This window comes from Chelonia mydas, chromosome 1 (genome assembly GCF_015237465.2).
Source record: "Chelonia mydas isolate rCheMyd1 chromosome 1, rCheMyd1.pri.v2, whole genome shotgun sequence".
Lineage (NCBI taxonomy): Eukaryota > Metazoa > Chordata > Testudines > Cheloniidae > Chelonia > Chelonia mydas.
In genome coordinates, this window is record NC_057849.1 from 226,274,327 (window position 1) to 226,299,514 (window position 25,188).

At 43.2% G+C, this 25,188-nt stretch overlaps 1 protein-coding gene across 6 annotated transcripts in view; it reads right to left on the minus strand.

Annotated features, from left to right (window-relative positions):
• PARVB (parvin beta) overlaps positions 1-25,188 on the minus strand; it is a 97,759-nt gene that overhangs the window by 14,012 nt on the left and 58,559 nt on the right. For all 6 annotated transcript variants that reach the window (XM_007061748.4, XM_027824222.3, XM_037914708.2 and 3 more), the window contains 7 exons: positions 23,482-23,622; positions 21,685-21,800; positions 15,300-15,358; positions 13,560-13,579; positions 7,356-7,417; positions 2,997-3,065; positions 297-398 (listed from right to left, as the gene is read on the minus strand). In XM_007061748.4, coding sequence (XP_007061810.1) covers positions 297-398; positions 2,997-3,065; positions 7,356-7,417; positions 13,560-13,579; positions 15,300-15,358; positions 21,685-21,800; positions 23,482-23,622 — 569 coding nt within the window. The remainder of the gene's footprint in view (positions 1-296; positions 399-2,996; positions 3,066-7,355; positions 7,418-13,559; positions 13,580-15,299; positions 15,359-21,684; positions 21,801-23,481; positions 23,623-25,188) is intronic.

A 25,188-nucleotide genomic window follows, 5' to 3' on the forward strand; every position in this document is an offset into this window, starting at 1 on the left:
GTGCTGGACATCGCAGGACCTAGCTTTTCTTCTCTTAAATATGTTTATAGGTATAGTCATTCAGGAAGTATTGGTAAAGTCACTGGGATTTACACCTTTGTTTCACAGGCAACCTTTAAAGTACAGATTCTAGGAACTGCCAAGTGTTATAACGAATGCACCTTCGCTACAGCCTTTGAAAGAAAGGATATGCTATACTTTGGCTTAATTGGGCATGAAGAGAATTCAGCCAATGGATGGAAAATAGCACGTGGGATATGGTAGCGAGCGGAGTCCAGATTGGAATTTCTACTCACCTTCTGATCAAAACTTTCAGGTGTTAAATAAAAGTTGTGGAGTGGAACAAAATAGTCTTCGAGCAGACCCATGAGCAATACCAAATAGACGCCATCTGCAAACTGAGGAGAGATACTGGTGAAATTCCCAGATGACAGGCAAGAGGCATTTGGTTTCATGCAAGGCTTTGTAACCAATGAGAAAAATCAAAATAAAAGGCCCAAACCATTTACCTCTACTTGCAGCACTTCATTAGCTGGTTTACAGACATTTAATAATCTACTTTCTGCCCCATTCAGGACTGGGAAGGAGTTTACTGCACTTGTGTCAGAAACAGTAGGACCCTTGGCCAGTTCCTCTTCTCCCCAGACTCAACCATCAAGGCCCTGTATCATGGTCAATATTCTTTCAGCTGAGGAATGCCGATCGGGTTTTTCTTTGGAGTCCATTGACCTAGCCCTAAGTGGCTAGACAGGTTGCTGCAGAGGGGCACCAGGATGTCTCCCCACATCTGAGTGCACTGTTTTCACCACCCTCACTATGAGTAACTATGTGCTACATTGATAATGGGAAACTATATCTTTAAAAGACAACCCAGAAGACCACACAAAACTCTTTTGCATGCCTTTTCCTTGTTTTACACCATATGTATGTTCACGTGACTTGGGATGAGGTGCTCCAACCCAAGAGGAGAGCCACACCAAGCTTATGAAGAGACCCACCAGTAGAGTATTACTGCTGTAAACCCATACAATTCCTTTTAAATGTTGGTAGGTACTGTATCTTTCAAACAGAATTCCCTATATTGGTTCCAATATGACCTGTATGACATCCCCTGAACTTTTTTAATCAGAGATAAGGTGGAACATGCAAAGAGTTCTCTGGGGCGGGAGCGGTCTTTGTTCTGTGTTGTACAACATCCAGAACCATGGGGTCCTGGTCCATGACTAGGGCTCTTATGCGCTACAGTAATAATAAAGCAGTGCAACAATCCACAGAGACCTACACTTCCAAAACCAGAGCCACATAAATGTGGCATGGGATAAGGCACTACCACTTTAGCAGAAGCAGAAACTCCTATTAGCTGTCAGTAGACCTAAGGGGGAGATTTTCAAAGGCACAAATGGTAGAGAGGTGCCTAACTCCAATTGGAAATGAATAGGAGTTAGGGTCTTTGTTGCTATTTGTTCCTTTGAAAAATCTTTATCTACATCCGCTTTGTAGGCCAGCCACTAGAGGAAGAAATTCTCAAAACACTTGACCAGGTCTCATTCCATCTAGTTAGGGACAGTAGTACAGAAAACCCAGCCAGCACGTTAATGTACTACTGCACTATCTGACCAAGGTAAGCAACAGTTCAGTGATCAAAAGTCTGTGTTATCTAGTAACTTGTCAGACATGATAGCCTCTCAAACTACTTCCCAGAGCATAAAAATCCTTGTTAATTCTGACCACTTTGCACTGCAGTCTAGCAACTGCTTCCACGGTAAGTGCAATGGTGGCGTTCCAAGATTCTGATTGATTCCTAAAATAGAAGGGTGTCTCATCTAACCAATATTTCCATTTATTCTAACCTCCCCTGGCCCATTTTCTTGTATTTTTTACATTCTTTGTACATTTCAGCACTGGTGAATGATGCTGGATTGACAGCCCTTGGAGATCAAAGATCTGTACCCATAAATCAGATACCGCATTGACAGCAATCATACAAGACTCTTGGGGCAAGAGGGTGGATCAAGTCTCCATAGCCCAATTAATCACAGGTATCTCAGCAGAGAGCTCAAGTGCATTTTTGTGATAAAGATAGCCAGGCCCCAGAACTGGACTGAAACCTCCCATTCACTAAGGCCCCAGAATTTCCATCAGTGGATGATCAATTTAATCTATATCAGCCTAGGCCAGATTCAGACCAATTACCCAGATGAAATGCTCAGTAGTCCATAACCAATTCCCTAGGCTATCCAGTGCCCACACTTACTCTCCGGGGAAAACAGCAAAGAATAAGTTAACCATGTAGTCCCATTTTAAAGCAATCTTTATCTTTTATGAACTCTCTTCCATTACACAGTGTAATTGTTTCTATTACAGCAGTTAGAGCTATGCAAGCTTCCGATATGCTCGCAGCTGAGTGAAAGCAACATGCCCCAGTGTCTCCAGAACTCACATTTGATTGGGTTATAGTGTTTTGAAGGATATCCAATATCTAAACTGAGTTAAACACAGACAGACCTATGCCACAACAATTACTGAATCAACTGAGGATATCCTGGTTCAGATCAACAGCCTGAATTCACACAGTTGGAAAAGACATGCCCGTCACCTGCTCTAATCCATAATTTAAGTAATACAGCGAGTGCTTTGCACATGTTTTCTTTGATGTGTTCGAAACATTGGTCTGAAACCCAGCCATATATTACAGTCAACAACACAAACAAATATATATTCTAAAACTTCCCTTGTTATCTGAAGCCAGGCGAGGTTACAAATTACCAGCTCCATCTGCTATAAGTCATGTGTGCAATAAGTGGGCAAGAGAAGCAGCCAGAGGCAAACATTACTGCAAATAACGATCACCTATAAAATAAGGCAAACACACGTGTATCCCTCTAGCAGAACTACTCACGTGTATAAAGAGAAGCACATGCAAAACAGTTTGCACAACTGGGGCCTAAATTTGTAATTTACACCTTGAGATTTATTTTCTTGTATAAAGCGCCTACCTGTGTTTCTAATTCTGTCACTTCCAAGTTTAGCTTATTTAGGTGTTTGTTCACAAAGGTGATCAGAGACTGTAAAGGAAGATGACAAGGATTAATGAGATTAGAAACAAGAACCAATGTCCATATGGTAGGGTTAATACAGCATTAGACTAAAAAGATTGGTAAACAATTGTCACAATACCTTCTTTGTCAGTACACAAAAATAAAAAAAATGTAAGAATTAAAGTGATACAGCAGTGTAAATTACTATCTCCATTGCAACAGTATTATGGCAGGAGTCACCTCTTACAAGTTATTTTTCTTAGCATGCAAGCACATTTTTAGTCTTGGAAGAAATGCTATGGTGGTGTTGGTTCAGTTGCAGGTTTTTGGGGGAGCCATGGTAAGCAGCAGGAGTGTGCACTGCCTGCCCTAATTCTCTAAACAGAGCCAATTCTTGCGCCAGAATTGTTCTGTGGGAATTGGGCCTTGGTACTGGGCTGAGATTCTTGAATGAAGGGGTGGTCTGTGTGCTGTTTGTGACCCCTCTGTTCCAGAACTGGTGTGTGTGTGTATAAATAAACAAGTTACAATAAGAATATACCCAGGCTCTGTATGTCTGATTTCTATCTGAACAGGAAGCTGATCTGCAAGGCCCTAGACATCTGCTACCATTCAGCAGAGGGACAACAGCAGCATGAATATATACAGTAACTCCTCACTTAAAGTTGTCCCGGTTAACATTGTTACATTGCTGATCAGTTAGGGAACATGATCGTTTAAAATTGCACAATGCTCCCTTATAACGTCATTTGGCAGCCGCCTGCTTTGTCCACTGCTTGCAGGAAGAGCAGCCCGTTGCAGCTAGCTGGTGGGGGCTTGGAACCAGGGTGGACCGGCAGCCCCCCTATCAGCTCCCCTCTCCCCTAAATTCCCTATGTGGCAGCCACCCAGCAGGCTACCAATTGCCGGCAGTTCAGCTGTCCCTCCCACCACTGCCATGTGCTGCTCCTGCCCTCTGCCTTGGAGCTGCTCCCCGGAGCCTCCTGCTTGCTGTGCGGAGGGTCGGGGGAAGATGGGGGCTAATTTCAGGGTGTCCCCCTCCCTCCTGCTCCTGCATCCTGCTTACTCCATCTTCCATAGAGCAGGAGGGACACATGATAGCGGACGGAAATTCCTAGCAGCAGCTGCCATCTCAGCTTGCTGATCTACTTAAAAAGGCAATGTACTTAGAGTGGGGTCAGCGTACTTAAAGGAGCAATGCGCACCTCTCTCTCACACACAGGGTGTGTGTCTCTGTCTCTGTCTGCCATGCTGTCTCCCCTCCCTCCATTCGTGCTGCCTTTTAAGCATGAGGCTACATTAACAACGAGTTAACCCTTGAGGGCTCAGCCAATTGCTAGTTTATCATTTAGCAGTAAGGTATTTCCTGGGAAATATCCCACCCTCTGACTTCACCACCTCAACCAAGCTTCACAATCATCATCGCTGTGTACAGTATTAAAGGGTGAAAAAAAATTCCCTAGAACTTAACCCCGCCTATTTACTTTAATTCTTATGGGGAAATTGGATTCGCTTTACATTGTTTAGCTTAAAGTACCATTTTTCAGGAACATAACTACAACGTTAAGCGAGGAGTTACTGTACTAAGATATTTATCCCAGCAATCTAGCCATCAGCTTAAAATATTTTTAGAGGGGACGTGGAGTCAGATTTTAAAGTGTATATCAAATGGCCAGCATTCAATTAAAATTGAATCAACTTTTTAAAAATGCTGCTTTAGCAGCAGTTTCAGAATGGAAAAATAAAAACTTGTCCATGCTACAAGCCTAAACGTGTTAGTTTAAATGTATCCTGGAAAACACCTCTTCTGTCCTGGTCCATGACTAGGGCTCCTAGGTGCTTTACTAATTAGGGCTGTCAAGCGATTAAAAAAAATTAATCGTGATTAATAGTGCTGTTAAACAACAATAGAATACCATTTATTTTAAATATTTTGGATGTTTACTACATTTTCAAATATATTAATTTTAATTAAAACACAGAATACAAAGTGTACAGTGCTCACTTTATATTTATTTTTATTACAAATATTTGCACTGTAAAAAATAAAAAAATATTTTTCAGTTCACCTCATACAAGTACTGTAGTACAATCTCTTTATCATGAAAACTGAACTTACAAATGTAGAATTATGTACAAAAAACCTGCATTCAAAAATAAAACAATGTAAAATTTTAGCGCCTACAAGTCCACTCAGTCCTATTTCTTAGTCAGCCAGACAAACAAGGTTGGTTACAATTTTCAGGAGATAATGCTGCCTGTTTCTTGTGTACAATGTCACTTGAAAGTGAGATCAGGCATTCGCATGGCACTGTTGTAGCTGACATTGCAAGATATTTACATGCCAGATGTGCTAAAGATTCATATGTCCCTTCATGCTTCAACCACCATTCCAGAGGACATACATCCATGCTGCTGACTGACACATGTTCATTTTCATCATCTTAGTCAGATGCCACCAGCAGAAGGTTGATTTTCCTTTTTGGTGGTTTGGGTTCTGTAGTTTCTGCATCAGAGTGTTGCTCTTTTAAGACTTCTAAAAGCATGCTCCACACCTCGTCCCTCTCAGATTTTGGACGGCTCTTCAAATTGTTAAACCTTGGGTTGAGTGCTGTAGCTATTTTTAGAAATCTCACATCGGTACCTTCTTTGCGTTTTGTCAAATCTGCTGTGAAAGCATTCTTAAAACGAACATGTACTGGGTCATCATCTGAGACTGCTATAACATGAAATATATGCAGAATGTGGGTAAAACAGAGCAGGAGACATACAGTTTCTCCCCCTCCCCCAGGAGTATAGTCACAAATTTAATTGACGCATTATTTTTTTAACGAGCATCATCAGCATGGAAGCATGTCCTCTGGAATGGTGGCTGAAGCATGAAGGAGCATATGAAACTTTAGCGCATCTGGCATGCAAACATCTTGCAACGTCAGCTATAAAAGTGCCATGTGAACGCCCGTTCTCACTTTCAGGTGACATTGTAAATAAGAAGCAGGCAGCAGTATCTCCCGTCAATGTAAACAAACTTGTTTGTCTTAGCAATTGGCAGAATAAGAAGTAGGACTGAGTGGACTTGTAGGCACGAAAGTTTTACACTGTTTTGTTTTTGAGTGCAGTTACATAACCAAAAAAAAAAAAATCTGCATTTGTAAGTTCCACTTTCACGCTAAAGAGATTGCACTACAGTACTTGTATGAGGTGAATTGAAAAATACTATTTCTTTTGTTTATCATTTTTACAGTGTATACATTTGCAATCAAAAATAATAATATAAAGTGAGCACTGTGCACTTTGTATTCTGTGTTGTAACGGAAATCAATATTGAAAATGTACAAAAACATCCAAAAATATTTAATAAATTTCAATTGGTATTCTAAGTGCGATTACTTGCAATTAATTTTTTTAATCACGATTCATTTTTTTAATTAATCACGTGAGTTAACTGTGATTAATTGATAACCCTACTAGTAATACAAATAATAACAATCATATAATGCAAAGAAGCAAATTTCAGTTCCAATCTCTATGTAAAATAGTTACTCAGTTTTATGTTCAACAGTTTAACACTGGTATTTGTACAAGCTAATGGAATAATGCAAAATCTTTGTCTGTTCTCTTCCAGATGGATATATTAACAAAAGCTGGCCCAGATTAATGGCTATTCTTCCTTTTCCCTCTGCCCCCAAAAAGTGGCATGTTGAAGGTGGAACAGAGGGTGGCCTGTGATCTGTATCAGAAGAACAGACCCAGAGGACTGTTCCAGCTGTCGTAAGTGAGCATCCCTTTGGATGCATTAATGAAAGCGAAGTTTAAATAAATAAAGAGAGCAAGATTGAGTGAGTGAGTGAGTGTGTGTATTACAACTTCTTGCAGCCATAACTGGTGAATCACAACTCATATCTACCCCTCTGACAGCCACAGTACACTAGGGAGATTCTCCAGCTGTGGAAGGGCACCCCTTGTACACGACAATTGCTCAGATCAGACACTGGATGCTTCTTTTGGATATTAATACCTGTAGTTTCTCTCAAAGTGCTGTATGGAAGAGGGCTGACAAACACCAAGAATCATCCAAAACCCACCTGAAATTATGGGAGTCTTAACTGACTCCAATGAATACTGGGCCAAGCCACAAAGCTTCAAGATAAGCACTTCAGTTGTAACTTTGGAGTGAAATTTGTATGATTCTGATGGGCATATTTTTTCCACTGATACCACAAATATTTTCTACAGGTTTCCAGACTTCTGGGACCCCTTTCTGCTTAAGAATCCACTACTGACTACAGTAGGAAATACGTTTTTAAAATATTTTACCTTTTTCACGACGCTGAGTTTATCTGGTGCATGGTCAAAGAGGGTGTCAAAGGCATCTCGTTCTGATTCACAAAGAGACGAAAGCAATGTTAGAAAAATCAATTCTGCTGTAACAGTCAGATGTGGAAGCAAGTTATGAATGTTAATTTTCTTTGTTCCTTGTCTTAGGAAACACACAATGGAGATTCAAACAAAAATCAGTCAGCCAATATAGGTGTCTAAAGGCCAGAGCAAACTGAATTGGGAATCTTGGGAGTAGTTTAAAATGGTGTCTTAAATCGGGGGATTTCCCTGCTGCATTTCACATTCAATACAGAAAACAGACACATGAAAACAAAAAACATCCATTACAAACAGAAAGAAAAGTTGCCCTATGGCCTATTTTTCTCTGTATCAAATGGTCATTGAATATTACTTGATGTTTGTGTTCTTCAGAAATTGTGTATGCCCGTTGCTGAGTGATACAGCAATCAGGCCCTGATTCAGCTAGGTAATTACTCGCAAGCTTAACTTTAAGCACGCTCGGAGTACCATTGACTTAAATGAAGCTACTCACAGGCTTGAAGTGGGGCATGTCTTCACTAGCAACATTAAAGTGCTGCCGCGGCAGAGCATTAACATGCCTTCTGTAGTCATGGCTTGTGTAGTCCACGAGGGGCGCAGCTCCCAGCGCTGGGGCACTGTCTACACTGGCGCTTTACAGCCCTGAAACTTACAGCACTCAGGGGGGTGTTTTTTCACACCCCTGGGTGAGAAAGTTGCAGCGCTGTAAAGTGCCAGCGTAGACCAGCCCTGAGTCATGCAAGTAAGTGCCTTGCTGAATTAAGGCCTGAACGCAGACCTGATTTCCCCCCCTCCTCCACCCCAGTATTCAATGCAAAGAATAAGCATTTAGCACTTCCATAGCGATTTACACTTCAACAGGTCTGCGCACTCACTAATTAATCTCATCTAAATTGATTTAAACTAATTAAATATGAGTGCATTACTTCTGTTGGTATTGTAATGGTAAATCCACTGCATTTGATGAAGGTTGTATTCACGCTGAAGTCAATGAAAGTCATTTTCCTTCTGTATGAAGAGAGACTGTGCCTTCTCCAGTGGCTCCAGATCCACAGGCCCCAAAGAGATTACCCAACTCGAACCCAACACTCCTTTTTTCTTGGTCTCACGCAGTGCTTAGATGAAGGAGCGAGCAGGCTGCCATTAGGCTGGGGTCCCAGAGTGGGGGGATGTATGTTAGGGTATAGGTTTCGAACACCCTTAAGAAAATGTTTGACAAGGGGATGTGCAAATCCTGAATATCCCTCGACAGAGCAGTGGAATGTGGTAATTGCAGCCAGGTGCACTCTAAGAGAACTAACAGCCAATCCGTGCTGTTTGAGCTGAAGGAGGTAGTCCAATCTGAGAGGTAATGGAGCTCAGGCAGCATCGACCTGTCTGTCGGCACACCGAAGTTGGAACCGGTTCCACGTGTGGGAATAGGTATGTCCAGTAGAATCGCACCTGCTATTTATCAAGATATGTTTTACTGAATCTGAACAGGTTATTTCTGAATCCCAGAGCCACAAAGGACCAAGCTTTCAGGAGGAGCATCCGCGAATTAGGATGGTGAATGCATCCCCTGTCCTGAGAGAGGAGCCACGATGCTGGGGGAAGGTTTATAGGCCGAGAGAGTGTCATGTGAAGCAGGTACGCGTACCAGACTTGTCATGGCCATGTGGGTGCTATTAGTATAACTAGAGCTTGATCTTCCTGTATCTTGCATAAGACTCGGAACAGGAGGGGAAAGGGAGGGAAGGCACACAGAAGTGGCACATTCCAGTTCATAAGGTATGCATCCCTCAGCGAATCACATCCCAGGCCTGCTCTGGAACAAAATTGAGGACAGTGGGTGTTCTCGTGAGTGGTGAAAAGGTCTATGGTGAGATGACCCCATCAACAGAAGATGGGTCGGAGTGCTCTCATGACGAGCTGCCATTCATGCTCGTGCGAGAAGGTTCTGCTCAGCATATCCACTGTCATATTTTGATGTCCAGGGAAATACGCAGAAGAGATGGAGATGTTATGGATACACCAATTCCATAGCTTAATTGCTTCTGAGCATAGGGAATGGGACCTGCCACCTCCTTGCCTGTTGATGTAATACATGCAAGCGAGGTTGTCCGTCATTACTCGAACAGTCCGGTTTCTGAGGAGTGGTAGGAAATGTTGGCAGGCATTGTGGACCGTCCTCAGTTCCAGGATGTTGATTGGTAAGGTGAACTCAGTGGGCATCCATCAGCCCTGTATAGTGTGCTTGCATACATTCACTCCCCAGCCGAGGAGGGAGGCATCAGTGGTAAGTATCACAGTATGATACAGAAATAACCTGTTCAGATTCAATAAAACATATCGTGATAAATAGCAGGTGCGATTCCATTAGACGTGGAACCGGTTCCAACTTCGGTGTGCCGACAGACAGGTCGATGCTGCCTGTGCTCCATTACCTCTCAGATTGAACTACCTCCTTCAGCTCAAACAGCACGGATTGGCTGTTAGAGTGCACCTGGCTGCAATTACGGTAAGTATCACGGAGGTTGAAGAAAAGGGACCCTGGCACAGACGTTGTCGGGCACATCTACCACAGCAGTAAGTCCTTGACCTGGGTTGGCATGGATAGGAGTTTTTGCATGCTGTGCTTGTGAGGAAGATATACTGTATGGAGCCAGCCCTGAAGACACCCCGCACATGCAGCCTCGTGTGTTTGACCACAAACGTAGCAGCAGCCACATGTCCCACAAGTGGGAGGCATGTAAGTGCTGGGATTTGGGGGCATGCTCGGGTGGTTGAAACTAGTTGTGTTATTGCTGTGAACCTGTGAGGTGGTAAAAACACTCTTGCCCACTTGGCATCGAATAGAGCACCAATGAATTCCAGCATTTGCACTGGGGTTAGTGTGGACTTTTCAAAATTGATAAGGAGGCCCAGTTTTGTAAAGAGGGTCATTGTAGTGTGGACTGCTCGGAGTGCTTCGGTCTCAGATGGCGCTTTGAGAAGGTCATCATCTAGATACTGGGAAATGGTGATGTCTTGTTTGCAGAGGAAGGCCATGACCACTGCGAGTACTTTGGAAAAAAGTCAAAAGCTGCGGATAGTCTGAAGGGTAGTACCCTGTACTGGTAGTGACCGTGGCCGACAATGAATTGTAAGAAATGTCTGTGAGCAGGGTGTACTGCAATATGAAAGTACGTGTCCTGTAGGTTGAAGGCGGTGAACCAATCCCCCTGTTCCAGTGCTAGGATGATCATCTTGAAATGTTGTAGTTTGACAAACTTGTTGAGATTGAGAAGGTCTAAGATGGGGTGCCAAACACCAGACTTCTTTTGTACCAGGAAGTTGTGAGAATAGAAACCGCAACCTCTGTGTTGTAGAGGGACCAGTTCTGTGGCTTCCTGTTGAAGATGTAGTCTCACCTCCCACTCCAGAATGGGCTTCTGAGAGGGGTCCTTGAAGGGGGAGGGGAGTTGGTGGGATGGTATAGCTAGGAAGGGGATGGAGTAACCCTCCTTTACTATTTCCAGGACCCATCTGTCCCAGGTAATGTGCATCCAAGATGGTAAAAATGGAGCTAGGCGGTTGCCAAACTGTTGGTGTGTAGCTGGCGGTACAGATGGTAGGGGCAACTGGAGCAGGCAGGAGGTTCTCTGGACCTCACACCTTCAAATTTCCTGCTTAGTAGAGGGTGTTTGGGACAATGTCCCTTGTGCAGGCAATTGTCTGTGCCTGTTGGGAGGTCGGTGACGATAGCGTTGGTTGTCAAACTGCCATTGTGGGTAGTATGGCTGAGGGCAAGACTGTGGAGGGAGCTGATCTTTTCCTGAACTTTGTTGTGGCTGTGGTGTGTATATACACTGAGGTATTTTGGAGTGGCTCGGGATCTTTCAATGAGTGTAAGGAGTTGTCCGTGCGCTCAGAAAAGAGTTTTGTCCCTCAAACGGGAGATCCTCGACCGTATTTTGCACCTCCTTAGGGAATCCTGAAAGGTACAACCATGATGCATGTCGCATTACTACTGCAGTAGCAATGGATGGGCAGTTGTATCAGCTGAGTCCAGGGAGGCCTGTGGGGTTATGACCTTCCGAAATGAGGTGCAGGAATTGTTCCCTTTTTTCCCCTGGCAGATCCTGGCAAAGTTCCTCCAGCTTAGAATAAACTTTATAATGATATTTGGCCATAAGGGCCTTGTAGTTGGAAATTCGAAACTGGAGGGTAGCAGATGAATAGCATTTTCTGCCCAAGAGATCTAAATGTTTCCAGTCTCAGTCAGGATGACCATATCGGGATTGGCATTGATGGCCATTCTCTTGCACCGCATTCACCAGGAGGGAATTCGGGGCAATAACTCCACATTTTTTGCAGGTTCATAATATTTCCTATCTGCCCATTTGCATGTAGGGGGGGATAGAAGCTGGAGTCTGCAAAAGGTTTGTAGGTTCAAATAGCGCACCTTTAATAGGTAGGGCAATTTTTGTTATCGAGTATGGAGTACGTCAATCGGTTCACGTTGTTGTTCCATGACTCCTCAAGTGGGATGTTTAGGGAGTCAGCCACTCCACAAAACAACTCCTGAAAGTGACGAAAATCATCAGCTGCTGTGGGAGGTGGTGGCATGATGGCTTCATCAGGTGAAGATGAAGAAAACGGCAGGACCAGAGGTACCTCCTCATCCTGCTCTCCTTCCAGTTCCTCCTCCAGTGGTGGTATTGTGGAGGCTGTGTTTCTGGAGGTTGAGAGATTGTTGAAGAGGAGATGGATGGATGGATGGAGGTCGGCGTGTTTGCAGCGGTGCGGGATTACCAAATTGTGCCATGGGGTCCCCAATATGGCCAATTAGAGGGAAAGGGAATATATGGTTGCATCCATGGGGGCCCCTGAAAAGGCTGGGTGCCCTAACTGCGGCAGGGTAAGGCTGGTAAGTTGACGTTAATTGCCCTGATGTTGATGGGGCAAGAGAGTCTTGATAATCACCCACATCCTCCTCGACATCACTAAGGAAAGGAGATGCTGTCCTTGTGGGAGAGCACGAAGAGCGTGTTGACTGAGAAGTGGGTGAGATCTGGGACACCTCCTGTCTGAGGAGTGGAGTATCTGCAGTGTCTGCTACAGTGAGGCCTGACAGCTGTGTGAATTCCTGAGGGTGATCTCTGGCCAGTGCCTGTGTTGAGCACAGGGCTGAGGTGTGATACGGGAAAGAGTCAGCAGATGGCGCCAGAGAGCATTCTAGAGCCACGGCTTTAGTACGGAGGTTCTCAAAACTGGGGGTTGGGACCCCTCAGGGGGTTGGGAGGTTATTACATGGGGGGCCGCGAGCTGTCAGCCTCCACCCCAAACCCTGCTTTGCCGCCAGCATTTATAATGGTGTTCCTCGGACAAGGGGAGTGAGGGTCAGCAGACAACCTTGCTGAGCATGAGGGTCTCTCCAGTGAGCCGTAAGAACCGGGGTCCGACACTGGTTGCAGGGACTTTTCCACAAGGAGTGGGAACACTTCTGGGAAACGTCCCTCTCCCAGGCAACGGATATACTGTGCATGGCTGTCCGTTATAGAGAAACCTGCCCCGCTTAAACCCAGAGGAGCCAGGCATAAGGGCGAGGGAGTAGCATCCCTAACGGGAATTAGGGAAAACAAAAAAATAATTACTTTTTTTTTTTTTTTTTAAAGGATAAAGGAGAAGAAAAGAAAATGAAGAAGCTAGCTAACTACGAGAAGGAAAAACAGGTAAGAGACTATCTAAATAACCAAGTGGGCTCTGCTAACTGTTCCATACCAGACCACAGGCAGTAGAGAAGGAACCGAGGGCCGTCACACCGCACAGCGCGGGGGAGGAGAGGTGCACATGTGCGGTCTGATGGGCACTGCTATTGAAGATCTCTGACGCAAAGGCGCTGCCGCACCTACAGTGGAGCACCGATGGGGACATCACTCGAAGTAGTAGTTCCGGCTCTTTTGGTAGCTGTTCCTTGTGCTCCAGTCCCCACTCCTCCCTGGTGCTTCAGGCAATACTCCCCACAGCCAGTAACAGAGCTGTCCCAGCCACGTGCTCCTGCCCTGTGCAATTGCCTGCTCCACTGCCCTGGACTACCCAAGACACACTTGTAAGAAACACAGACGCTTTGTCAATGTGTTTGAAGGGGCAACTTTCAAAGGTTCATGTGTTACTTACCAAATCTTCCCATCATCATCCTGCAAGTGAGAACATGAGAAAATATTCATTTAGTTCATGAATCATTACCGTCAATGAAAAGAGCCTGGCCTTAATGGGCCTGATCCTGTGCGGTGCTAAGGACCCTCAACCCCCACTGAGATACAAGTCTCAGCACCCAACAGAATCAGAGCCAGCATGCTGGAGGAAGAGAATCGGCCAAATGTATCCCGGGTGTAACTCCACTGATGAAGCGTAATTATTACTTTTCCAAGTCTAAGAGTGAATGAATAAATATATCAATTTATATTATTAGATACCAAATCCCTGTACACACATAGATAATAGATTACATTACACAGTTCAGAATAAGCATTGCTATGGTTAGGTATATCACAGTTTTATTTAGAGAAAAAGAATATTTATATATATAGCTTATATATGGTATGCATATTTGTATGTTATGGAAATAACATAGGCACATACTACACATGAACGAAGTCCTCAGCTGGTGAAGTCAATGGAGCTATGCAGATTTACATAAACTGAGAATCTGGCCTATCTATATTTACAGAAGAGTTTTGTGAGAGTTCTGTCCAGGGTTTAATTTTGTTGGCTGTTATGGGGTTAGGTTGTGGGGGGAGGGGGTTGTATTTCTAACTTGTGTCAGAGCACTTAGGTGTCTCATTTATTTAGATCTACACCATATAAAAATACACACTTAATTACACACCAAACACACAGTAGCACCTTTCCCCCTAAAACAAAACACTTTACAAACTACATCCAGCACCAGTGAACTGCAGCCACCTCCGAGAAAGAGGTCTGCCAAGCACACTGCACAAGCTGGAGGAAGGAAAGTAGTTTCGGCCAAAGACACCATGGCAAACCTCCATTCCCCTTAAAAGGGCCACGAGAGCTTTAATGTCTACACAGAAAAGCTGCGCTCTCATTTCTGAAGGTTTCGTCCAAAAGGACGCCCACGGAGCAAACCACCTGGTACTCCACTTAGCTACAAAATGATAAAAGGTTGAGACATCCCTACAGGGAGCCTAGACACTGATGAGCTGGAGAGGGCTCATGTAAGCCCCTTGTTAACACTGCCTTTAGGCCCCATGGTGGAGAGTCTGAGCTTTCATTTTTTAGCCAAAGTGCATTTCTATCCCTTTCCCTTTGGGAGAACTGTAAAAACAGCAAGTGACGTAGACCAGCTGCAAAGATTAAAAGGAGTATGCTGCTGGGCTCCCACTGTGCAGCACAAGGATGGGGAAACCTTACAGATCCTTCCCACACTCAATTTTTGTATGAAAGCAGTTAGTTCATTTTGAGGAGGTGTCCCAAGGAAGCATCTTGCTGATCCTCCCCAAATTCCCTACACTGCTCCTTTAACAGTGTGGTGTGATAAGGATGGACAGAAATGGATTATACACAGAGGGGGTAAGGGAGACAGCAAAAAATTGTTGTGAAAAGATCATCAGTGATATATTAGGATAAAGCTAAAATCTTTTGGCACACAGGCTTGTTAAGGAGAAATATTTTTCCTTTGCAATGTATTTCCAGTGATAAAATGGCTTCTGCATGAAAAAAGTTGAGGATTAAGGGTTTCACGGAGTCGGTTAATGTGGTAAACAGAATTTTTTATGCTCTTTCATTTTGAGTAACGATACACCATACGTACCCCCTACACTCTCTCTCTCTCTCTCACACTCACACACACATACACACTCCCCTCTGTCAGATGGATAAGGATTTCCTGCTTACTCTGTTGTGGTTGTGAGTTCCTCTGTAACGTGAGCCGTCTGGAGAAGGCCTTCCCGTTTCTGGAAACCAAGATACAGAAGTCAGAAACTGGAACTGTAATGGAGGAGTTCGTAAGAGTTCTGCAGCATTCCTCTCCCATTAGCGTCCCAAAGGAGTGCACACATTTTATCTAGCTTTTAAAATTAAGTTTCTGTAGAGATGGGGCAAGGCAATTGACACAGGGGGTTACGATTTAGCACAGTGGCAGTTATCAGACTGACAGCCAAATGAATGCTTAGGACACATATATCTGCAGCCTATAAATTCACGAGCAAGTCTCCTCAGGAGACAGGAGTCTAAATTCTGCCTGGATCACAAATTAGAGAGAGAGTTTGTCAATCCCATCTGAAGTCCCCTGTGGATATTTGCTCATGACACAAACATCAAAGAATGGTTTAAATGAATTGGCAGACCCCAGAGCGGTCTGGGGCTGGGATAACAAGGGTTGTTACCAGAGGTCAGGGTTGAGGAGCACTGGCAGAGCTATCAGTGTGTGAGGGAAGCTTGCCCAGCACAGGAATCCAAATGTGGTTGAGTCAGTCGCTCTCTTTCAGGAGTAACAAATTCACCAAGGAATTGTAGCAGGGGAAGACTGACTATTTTATAATGGAAGTTATTTCCCTTTTACTGGACTTTTCAGGATGATTTTCTGCAGGACTAAGATCTGCTCTGCCCTACAGAGAGCTGAGCTAGTACATGGTGAGACCCAGTTACAAAACAGGTTTCCCCAGACTCTGATAAAACATGGCCTTTATACTGTAGACAAGACCCAAGCTGAGCTTTAAGCATGTCCCTGCGCCATGCTGGAGCCTTGGGGACACATTTCATTGCTGTAATTGGGTCCTCCTGTATGGTAGTTTTCTAACTCAATGCAGAGCCAGTGTTTTTACTTGCTTACTTACATTCATAACTTGCCCTTCCACAGACTACATAGGTACCCTACAAAATTCAGGGATATATCATTTCCCCTCTGAAGGAAGAGAATTTTTTTCCTCTTCTTTCTCTCACTGCTTTAGATGCTGTCTTAAAGAGCTCAGATCCCAGCAGCTGACTCCCAAGCGAGTCTTGTCAAATAGACTTATGACTCGGTTAACTCGGATTGCTGCTTCAGGACTAGCTCTAGTTCTGGTATCCAAGGCAAACCACCCCCAGGCATGAAACCCTCCTATTCCTCCCATGCCCTCTCATTCATTCTTGACAGTTGAACCACAAACATCAACAAGAAATGGTTGTTATCGAGGAAAGTACCAAAAAGAAGCACCCCTCTCTGAAGCATTTTGTTTAACCCAAGAACCATTGCAGGAATTCCTTCCTGCCACCCCTTCTTCACAAAACAAGAACAGTTTTGCTGTTTCTAGTGAACCAGCAAGCCTGGCCTGGAGCAATGTTGGAAGCAGCCGTTATCGCTTGCTATTTTGCTGTCATGTCTCCACTCTAGGGCCTAGCCCTGTGCTGTAGTGAGGGCATCTGTCCCACTGTGTCTTAAGAACACATCAAATCCACTTCATGAATATATTCGATTCTGCACCCATCAGGCAGCTAAAGGATTACTGCCTGGATGGTCTGATAATGTAAGATGGGATGGACAAATAAGGAATTCTGAGTGAGTGCCAACACTGAGTGCTAAGCAACTGCTGACTTGTTTCCAGCCCATTGTTCCTCTGCTCTGCTTCCTAGACGGGCTTCTGCAGCCACCAACCACTTTACAGCCCAGAGGCAGGAAGCAATAGCTGTGAGTGAATGAATTCAGAAAGTAAAGCTGGTGAATAATGGGTCTTAAATGTGAAAAAGGAAGAAGAACAGAAGTGAATCTTTCTCCTGGGTTGGCTGGAAACAGTTACTGGAGGGAAAAGTGCTGATTTTTAGGAGCTGAGCATGCTGGTCCTACAGCAGTCTTGGAACCTAGTCCCATGGACCTGGCCTGCCCAGGCACAAGTGATCAAGGTTTGGTCCTGACCCTTTACACAGCAGTCACTGAATAGACTTATTTTTCCATGAACACCACATACGTTCTTCATCTCCGGGCTTTGACTTGGGACTCCAGCTGTTGGAGGATTATTTCAGTGATACCCCAAAAATCTTTTAGTAGCACTGAGGCCAGATGTGCTGCACATTTGTGACATTAAGTGGACTAGGAGAGAGATGGACTCTCTAGGTAAGCCTTGAATATAATCCCACAGAAACTATGCACAGTGGACTTAAGCACTGTCGTTATGATGATTTATGAATAAGTCTTTCTATATTCTCCTGATTTAAAATAGTGCTCTATTATAAAAAATTAACTGATGTGAATTTATCTTTCAAATGAAAGTTAAAACTCAGGAGGAGGAAGTCAGCTGGGAGCAAACCCTCAGGATTTTCAGTTTTCTGCTTTAGGCAAGTACATCTAGGGTTTCCTCTTTTTTGAGGGGTGGGGCGGGGGGGGGGGTGGGGGTTGAGTGCTGAACAACTCAAATACTAAAGCTGTTAGCAATGCAACCTTAGCCCTGCTAACTCAGTATCCGAGGCAGCCATTTATAGGGTCATACAAAACAACAAGTTAACTTGAGCTCAAGGCTTCATGAGTAACTGCAAAAGTCAGATTGTCATGCTAAAAACAGTTTATATTTCATAGGCAAAGCATTTAAAAAAGAAATAAAATAAAATACCACTGGTCAATTTCAAGAGGCAATACATACTGATTTTGCAACAACCCACCCTGAAGTTAGACACACTGCCATCTTGTGGAGTCTGTCACAATACAGTTATTAAGTAGCAAGTGTACATTTATGCTGTACTAATCTCTCTGGTATGTGAAATACATTTCTTGCTATGTGTGGTAAGAGATTATAGTTCTTCCTGCAAAGAGAGAGAAAGCAGAAAGACCTGTTTTAAACATAAAGTTGCATTCTGCGTATACTGTGCAGCATGCACTCAAAAGTCTACGAGGTATAAACCCAGATCAAATTGCACAGGTTTTCCAGTTCCTACATGTCCCCACCTTTAACTGAATAACTGAATCCAGACAGCATGGGAAAGCATTAGCCTCTCCCCTAAAATCCAAATCAATGTTTTAAAGAAACGGTAGAAAGGGCATTACATCTTTCAGGACCTGCATAGACTACTTGCTCTCACCTGCAGCATGGTGTTATGGTAAATTTGTTTTATTTTATTGAGCAGGCTCATAGAAACCAGAGAAGAAAAAGACCTATTAGATCACTGAGTGGCTACCAGGTTATTTGTTGTTAATAATTCGCACTATTGTAGAGTTTTCACCCATAGATCAAAGTGCTTCATCAACGTGGATATATTATCCCCATCTAAAAGCTGGGGACATTGAGAAATAAGGAAGTTAAGGCAGGATTTTCAGAGGCACTGACCTCAGTTGTAGCTGTGAGTGCTCAGCATCTCAGAAAACAAATAATCAGGCCCTAGGTGACCTGCCCAAAGTCACATAGCAAAAGCCAGGAACCGAACCCAGTTTCCTGACTCCTAGTCCCATGCTTTATACAGTTGACCATGTTCTCTCCCTAGGGAAGCTACTGCAGGTTTACCTTGCAGACCTCTGAACCAGCCGTGTAAATGCCAGGAATTCTACTCTAATCCAATCCACTCACACTTTTAGCCTTAAACAAGGCAAAACACTTCTATAAGGGATCCCACATCCCTAAGACACCAGGCACCAATGACTACATTTACCCACAGAAGTCCAAACACTATGGTTGGAATTATTTAGATATTTTAAAAAAAAAAAAACTGAAAAAAACACACCATTGAAAAAAAACAGCAAATGTAGTAATAAAGAAAAGAAAAAAGAAAAGAAAAGAAGCTAACTTACAGCAGAATTTAAAAACAAAACAAAAAACAAACACTGGAAATACATATAGGATTTTTTTAAAAGTAGAAACTGGCAGGTTATTAAATTAACACCACTATGGAAACAGAGCAGGCAGAGGTTAAAAAAGTAATAATTAAATGAAACCAAATCATCAAGTTGTGAATTAACTCGGTCTATGTAACCTCATCATCTTATCACTGCTACCATCACCCTTCCTGCAATTTCTCCCTCCTATTGTTTGTTAGGACTTTTCTATATTGGAAATGGCGAGCCAGTTTAAGTGAGACCTTGTCTACACCACAAATGCTTTCCCAGTATATCTATATTGGCAGAGTCCCCTAAGGAAGACACAGCTTATGCTGACAGAAGGCATTTTTTGGCCAGCTTAGTAACACCACCTCCCCAAAGGACATTAGCTATGTTGACAGAAGCCCTCTTCTGTCAACATCAGGGGTTGTGCCAGCATAGCTATGTTGGCTAGGAGGTGTGGTTTTTTTCACATCTCTGACCAACATTGCTATTCTGACAAAAAAAAAATCTGTCAAGGAGACCCGGCCTAAATCAATTTAAAGCTGATTTAGTTAACCCATGCAAAATTCCAAAGTGGACATACTTAGGCCAGGTCTAAACTACAAAGTTCTGTTAGCATACCTAAATTGGTTGGGGTGTGAAAACAAAAAAAACCCCAAACATCCTCTAGCCACTTATAGCTATGCCAACTAATCCCCCAGTGTAGATACAGCTATATCAACAGAAGAGGGCTTCTGTTGACATAGCTAATATGATTTGGGGAGGTGGTGTTACTATGCCAACAGAAAAATTCCTTCTGTTGCTGTAAGATGTGTCTACACTAGGGGGCTCTGCTGGTACTGCTTTACCGGCAAAGCGTTTGTCATGTAGAAAAGGCCTCAAACAAATAAGGCTTATGTTGGTAAATTACAAAACTAAGCTAAGCCAATTTTAAGCAAGGGTTAAACCAGTTTAACTGAGTCTACATTAGGGGTTTGCATCAGCTGAACTAATTCAAGGTAAGACTTTTCTAAGGGGTAAAAATGTCAAAAGTGCCTAAGCGATTTAAGAGTTTTAAGTCCCACTGACTGTCACTTCTCGCATCTTTTCTTAAATGAAGGTCAAATTCTGCAGATGGTTACATACTCCAATCACTTTCCATGATGTTGAGTGATCCCCTTGAATGCATATAAAAGTGTTTGCAGGATCAGGGGAGGGGCCATCTATTACCCTATTTCTACAGCACCTCGTCTAATGGGGCCCTGATTGTGACTGGGGCCTCTAGGCGATACAATGCAGACAATACATTATTATTATTAATATGTATTATTTAAAATGTTATCAATGCTGACACATGCTTTAAAAACTGACACATGTTATTGAACTGGTATATATTTCCTTAAGACTGAATCACGTACAAGTTTAACTACAAATATTTTACACCTCACTCAAACTCTTAAAATACAGGATAGTATACTGTATTTTAAAATACTACAGGATAGTAGCAGCAGGATAGTAAATATAAAGAAGTTTCTCAGCAAAGTGACATACATAGATAGTGCGCACACGAACACACACACATCCCTCTTGTCCCTCCAAGGTAGGTCTACACTGCAGCTGGGAGTGTGCAGAATCATGCTAGCTCCGCTCAATCTAAGATTGTACTCCTGAAATGAATCCTACTACAGCAGGGGTGACCTCACACTGCTACCTGCCAAATCCACGGTCAATGCTGTCAGCTGTGCATACGTTACAACCGCATAGACCATCACACTGAACATTTAAAGCAGGACATGAGAAAGCAGCCAGCCAGAAGTAGTCTTGGATTGGTAGGACAGTAGTTGTTCAGGAAACCTGGGTTCAGGTCCCATTTTGGGGCTTTTGCAGCTTCATCGGCCAGAGAGAACCACATGGCCCGGGTGAAGAGTGAATGAGTTATGATGGAAACTGAGACAAAAAACAAGAGTGAGAATGCCCTGCAGTAGCAAAATGCTCTTTGTAGACCACGAGAAATGGGCAAAAAAGCCAGGACCAGGCAGCAAAGACAGAAAGGACTGTTACAATGTCTAGAGCAGGAGATTAGAAGTCAGGGTCTAACCCCATCTCTCTAATTGAGCAGAGCAAACAGAGGAACGGAGCTGTGAATGAGCATAATTTACCTTTAATAAAAAGCCAACAAATGGAGCTCTCTGACATGCAAATTCCATTATACACTACTAATTTTTTTGTATGACCGTAGTAACTGGAGGCCCCGACCATTATTAGGGATGTATTGTTCTAGGTACCTTGTGAACACATCATAAAAGATTGTAAGATTCATAGATTCTGAGGCCAGAAGGGAACACTGTGATTATCCACTCTGGCCTCCTGAATACCACAGGGGAGGGCTTAGCTAAATAACTAAGACAAAGATGGGGCTGGGGGGGGGGGGGGGGGGGAGGTTGCAGCATATAAACTGAGTGATCAGGGTGATGGATGGCAGCCATTATGACACAACTATACTTGGGAGTTCATACTTACCCTTACAACTACCACTTGCACAGAAACGTGCTCAGGAAGTCGGATGGGAGCCCGGAAATGCATGGCCAAAGCTACCAGAAGGTGGAGAATGGAAATTAGATTCTTGCCATGGATTGCTGAAGTAAAAAACACAAGTCGAAAACAGATTTTAAACAACCAGCCTTTAGGGGGTAGAAAAAAAGGTTGAAAAACTTTATTGGTTAGCAAGGCAACACTTTAGGCCTTTCACATAATGATCTCAAAACAATTTTACAAACAATAAGAATTCAATTCACCTGTGTCCACTGGATAAATATTATCCCCACTTTACAGATATGGTAACAGAGGGGAACTGATTGACCAAAGTCACAAAACAAGTCAAAAGTAGAGCCAGGTGTTGAAACCAGACCAGTGCCCAGATCATCCCTCTCCTCAGGGAGGAGTAAAGGACCTGAGGGAGCATATTACATGTACTAACCGTGTACAGTAGTAGTTTAGGTGTATGCACAGCCTCAGAACTACAGCTGAGTCTATCAACAAAGTAGTGCATATTCATAAAAGTCACCACAGAAGTACAGAATTGCATTGGCTATTAAAGTGAATTAGCACATCTCCTCGAGCAAGTTCAGATATGCTCAACTGTATTAAATCAGACCTACACTTGAGAATGCCCACCCTGAATACATCTATAGCAAAATTACACAGGCTATGGTGCTCCTGTTTATAAGCCACATTAAGATGGTTCACTCCCTGTGTGGAAACACATCACAAATTCTTTTGTAGATAAAGGGCCACACTTTAAAGGGATGTTCTTTCTGCTTACTACATCAGAAATAGTATCTCTAAACAGGTTTCAGAGTAGTAGCCGTGTTAGTCTGTATCAGCAAAAACAACAAGGAGTCCTTGTGGCACCTTAGAGACTAACAAATTTATTTGGGCATAAGCTTTCATGGGCTAAAACCCACTTCATCAGATGCATGGAGTGGAAAATACAGTAGAGAGGTATAAATACACAGCATATGAAAAGATGGGAGCTGCCTTACCAAGTGGAGGGGTCAGTGCTAACGAGCCAATTCAATTAAAGTAGAAGTGGGCTATTCTAAACAGTTGACAAGAAGAGAGGAAAAAAATAACTTTTGTAGTGCTAATGAGTTCAATGTAATCAAGCTGGCCCGTTTCAAACAGTTGACAAGAAGGTGTGAGTATCAGCAGAGGGAAAAATTAGTTTTTGCATCTTTTCATATGCTGTGTATTTATACCTCTCTACTGTATTTTCCACTCCATGCATCTGATGAAGTGGGTTTTAGCTCACAAAAGCTTATGCCCAAATAAATCTGTTAGTCTCTAAGGTGCCACAAGGACTCCTCGTTGTTTTGGTCTCTAAACTGGACATCCTAGAATGAATGAATGGGTCCAAGCTCTTAACTCTCTATCTTGAGAGGCTAACAAGTTTCTCAGATCTATAGAGATTCAGCAAAACAATGTTTTGATGATAATATATGCTTAAAGAAATGACACACTTCAAGAAGCCCAATTATGACATAACCCTCCTCATCTGAAGGAGTTCGAACCAGAACTATAGAGGTAGGAGGGTACACGGTATAACCGCAACCTTCTCATGCTATGTATATGGCCTACACATATACATTACTATTAGTAGTCTGTAAAAACACTGCAGCACAGAATATGTGATCAAGTTATTGGTTACCAGGATGGATGCTGCATTTCTGAAATGGGCAGCAGAAAATCATTTCCTCTGCATTCATGAACACGACACAGTCTCACTTCAAAGCAGACTTTTTTGCACATGGCACTTACAGTCGACATTCCACTTGATTGTCCAGCCGTGGGGTCGGAGTAAATCATGGACAGCTTCCAGAACTGTCTGCAGCTTTTGCTTCTGACCAATTTCAGACTGTGTCACTTCTGCCACATTCAATTTACGGTCAGCCAGCTTTTCTGCATTTAAACAAACAAAGCAGGACTTGTTAGACAAGCATAGGGGAGAGCACAGGACTCCTGGGTTCTAATTCCCAGATCTGTCACCTTGGACAAGTAACCCACCTGTGAAATGGGAATATTTACCTTCCAAACTTCACAGTGATGTTTTCCAGTAACTTCAGTGTTTGGTAAGACACAGAGATCCTTAGTTAGTAGTATTTTGGAAGTGTTATATTACAATAATTTTCACAAGGGTACAACAAAAATTTTACTGTTGTACCTTCCTTTTTCCTCCCCTATAGGTAAATGAGTTCAACACAGTAAGGCCTTGTCTGCACAAGAAAGTTGCATCACTTTGACTAAAGGTCTGATTTTGTTAAACTGGTGCAAAAGGCTGTGTGGACACTCTTATTTTGGTTGAAACCTGAGTTATTTCAGTTTAGCTGAAGTCAGTTAAGAGTCGGTTTAAGCTAAACCTAAGGCTATGGCTACACTAGAGAGCTTACAGCGGTTCAGCTGTACCGATGCAGCTGCACCGCTGTGAGCTCTCTAGAGTAGCCGCACTAAGCCATTGGGAGAGAGCTCTCCACGACTTAATTAATCCACCCCCAACGAGCAGCAGTAGCTAGGTCAGTGGGAGAAGCTCCACCGACATAGCTCTGTCCTCACCAGTGCTTAGGTCAGTGTAACTTGTGTCGCTCAGAGGGATGGCTTATTCACACCTCTGAGTGACATAAGTTACACCAACATAATTGATAGCGTAGACACAGCCTAAGTAGGCCAACTCTTAAACCAAAATAAACATTTACACAGTGGTTTATACTGGTTTAACTGAATTGGTTTAAAAATAGATTTAAGTTAAACAAGTATAACTTTCTCATATAGACAAGGCCTAAGTCAATTGGTTGGTTTTTTTGTTTGGTTGGTTTTATTTTAACCAGTGGACAAGGCACAGCAAGTTTTGGTAAAAATCACAGATATTCCTCAATAGTTCATCTGAACTATTCCCCCAGAACCACACACTAGTGTTTCTCCTTACCCCTCTCCCCCTCAAGCCAATGAACTTGCAGTTGAGCTACCTCTATCTACTCTTCCTCAAACTGGTGGGGGGTGAGGCAAGGAGACCAAGCTGTCCTCCAATAAGCTGTACAGCAAAGGGAGGAGCTGGTACCTTCTCTTCCCTTCCTCAGGCCAAGGGAAAAATGGCCAGCTCACTCGATACCCAGCTAGAACATATTTTTAGGGGGGAAAGCCTCACATCCAATGGAAGTGAATTTTTTGTCATACACCTCATTGTTATTGATCACCTTTTAGTGCACAAGTTAGGGATCGGGTGTATTGACAGCCCAGCAAATAGGGATTTTGCTAATCTTTCATGTTGACACTAGGTATATCATGGCATCTCAGTGGCAATACTTATCATCTTGATCAAATTCTGCAAACGAGGTTCAGCTTCTAAATAAGTCCGTCACCCATTTGCTAATCTGCCACTCTGGGTGGCTTCAGAATTCTCCAGATGACAAGTTCCTGATTTTCACCTGTCATATGTCCTCTAAGGAATCTGAATTCTGTTCTTAAATCTCG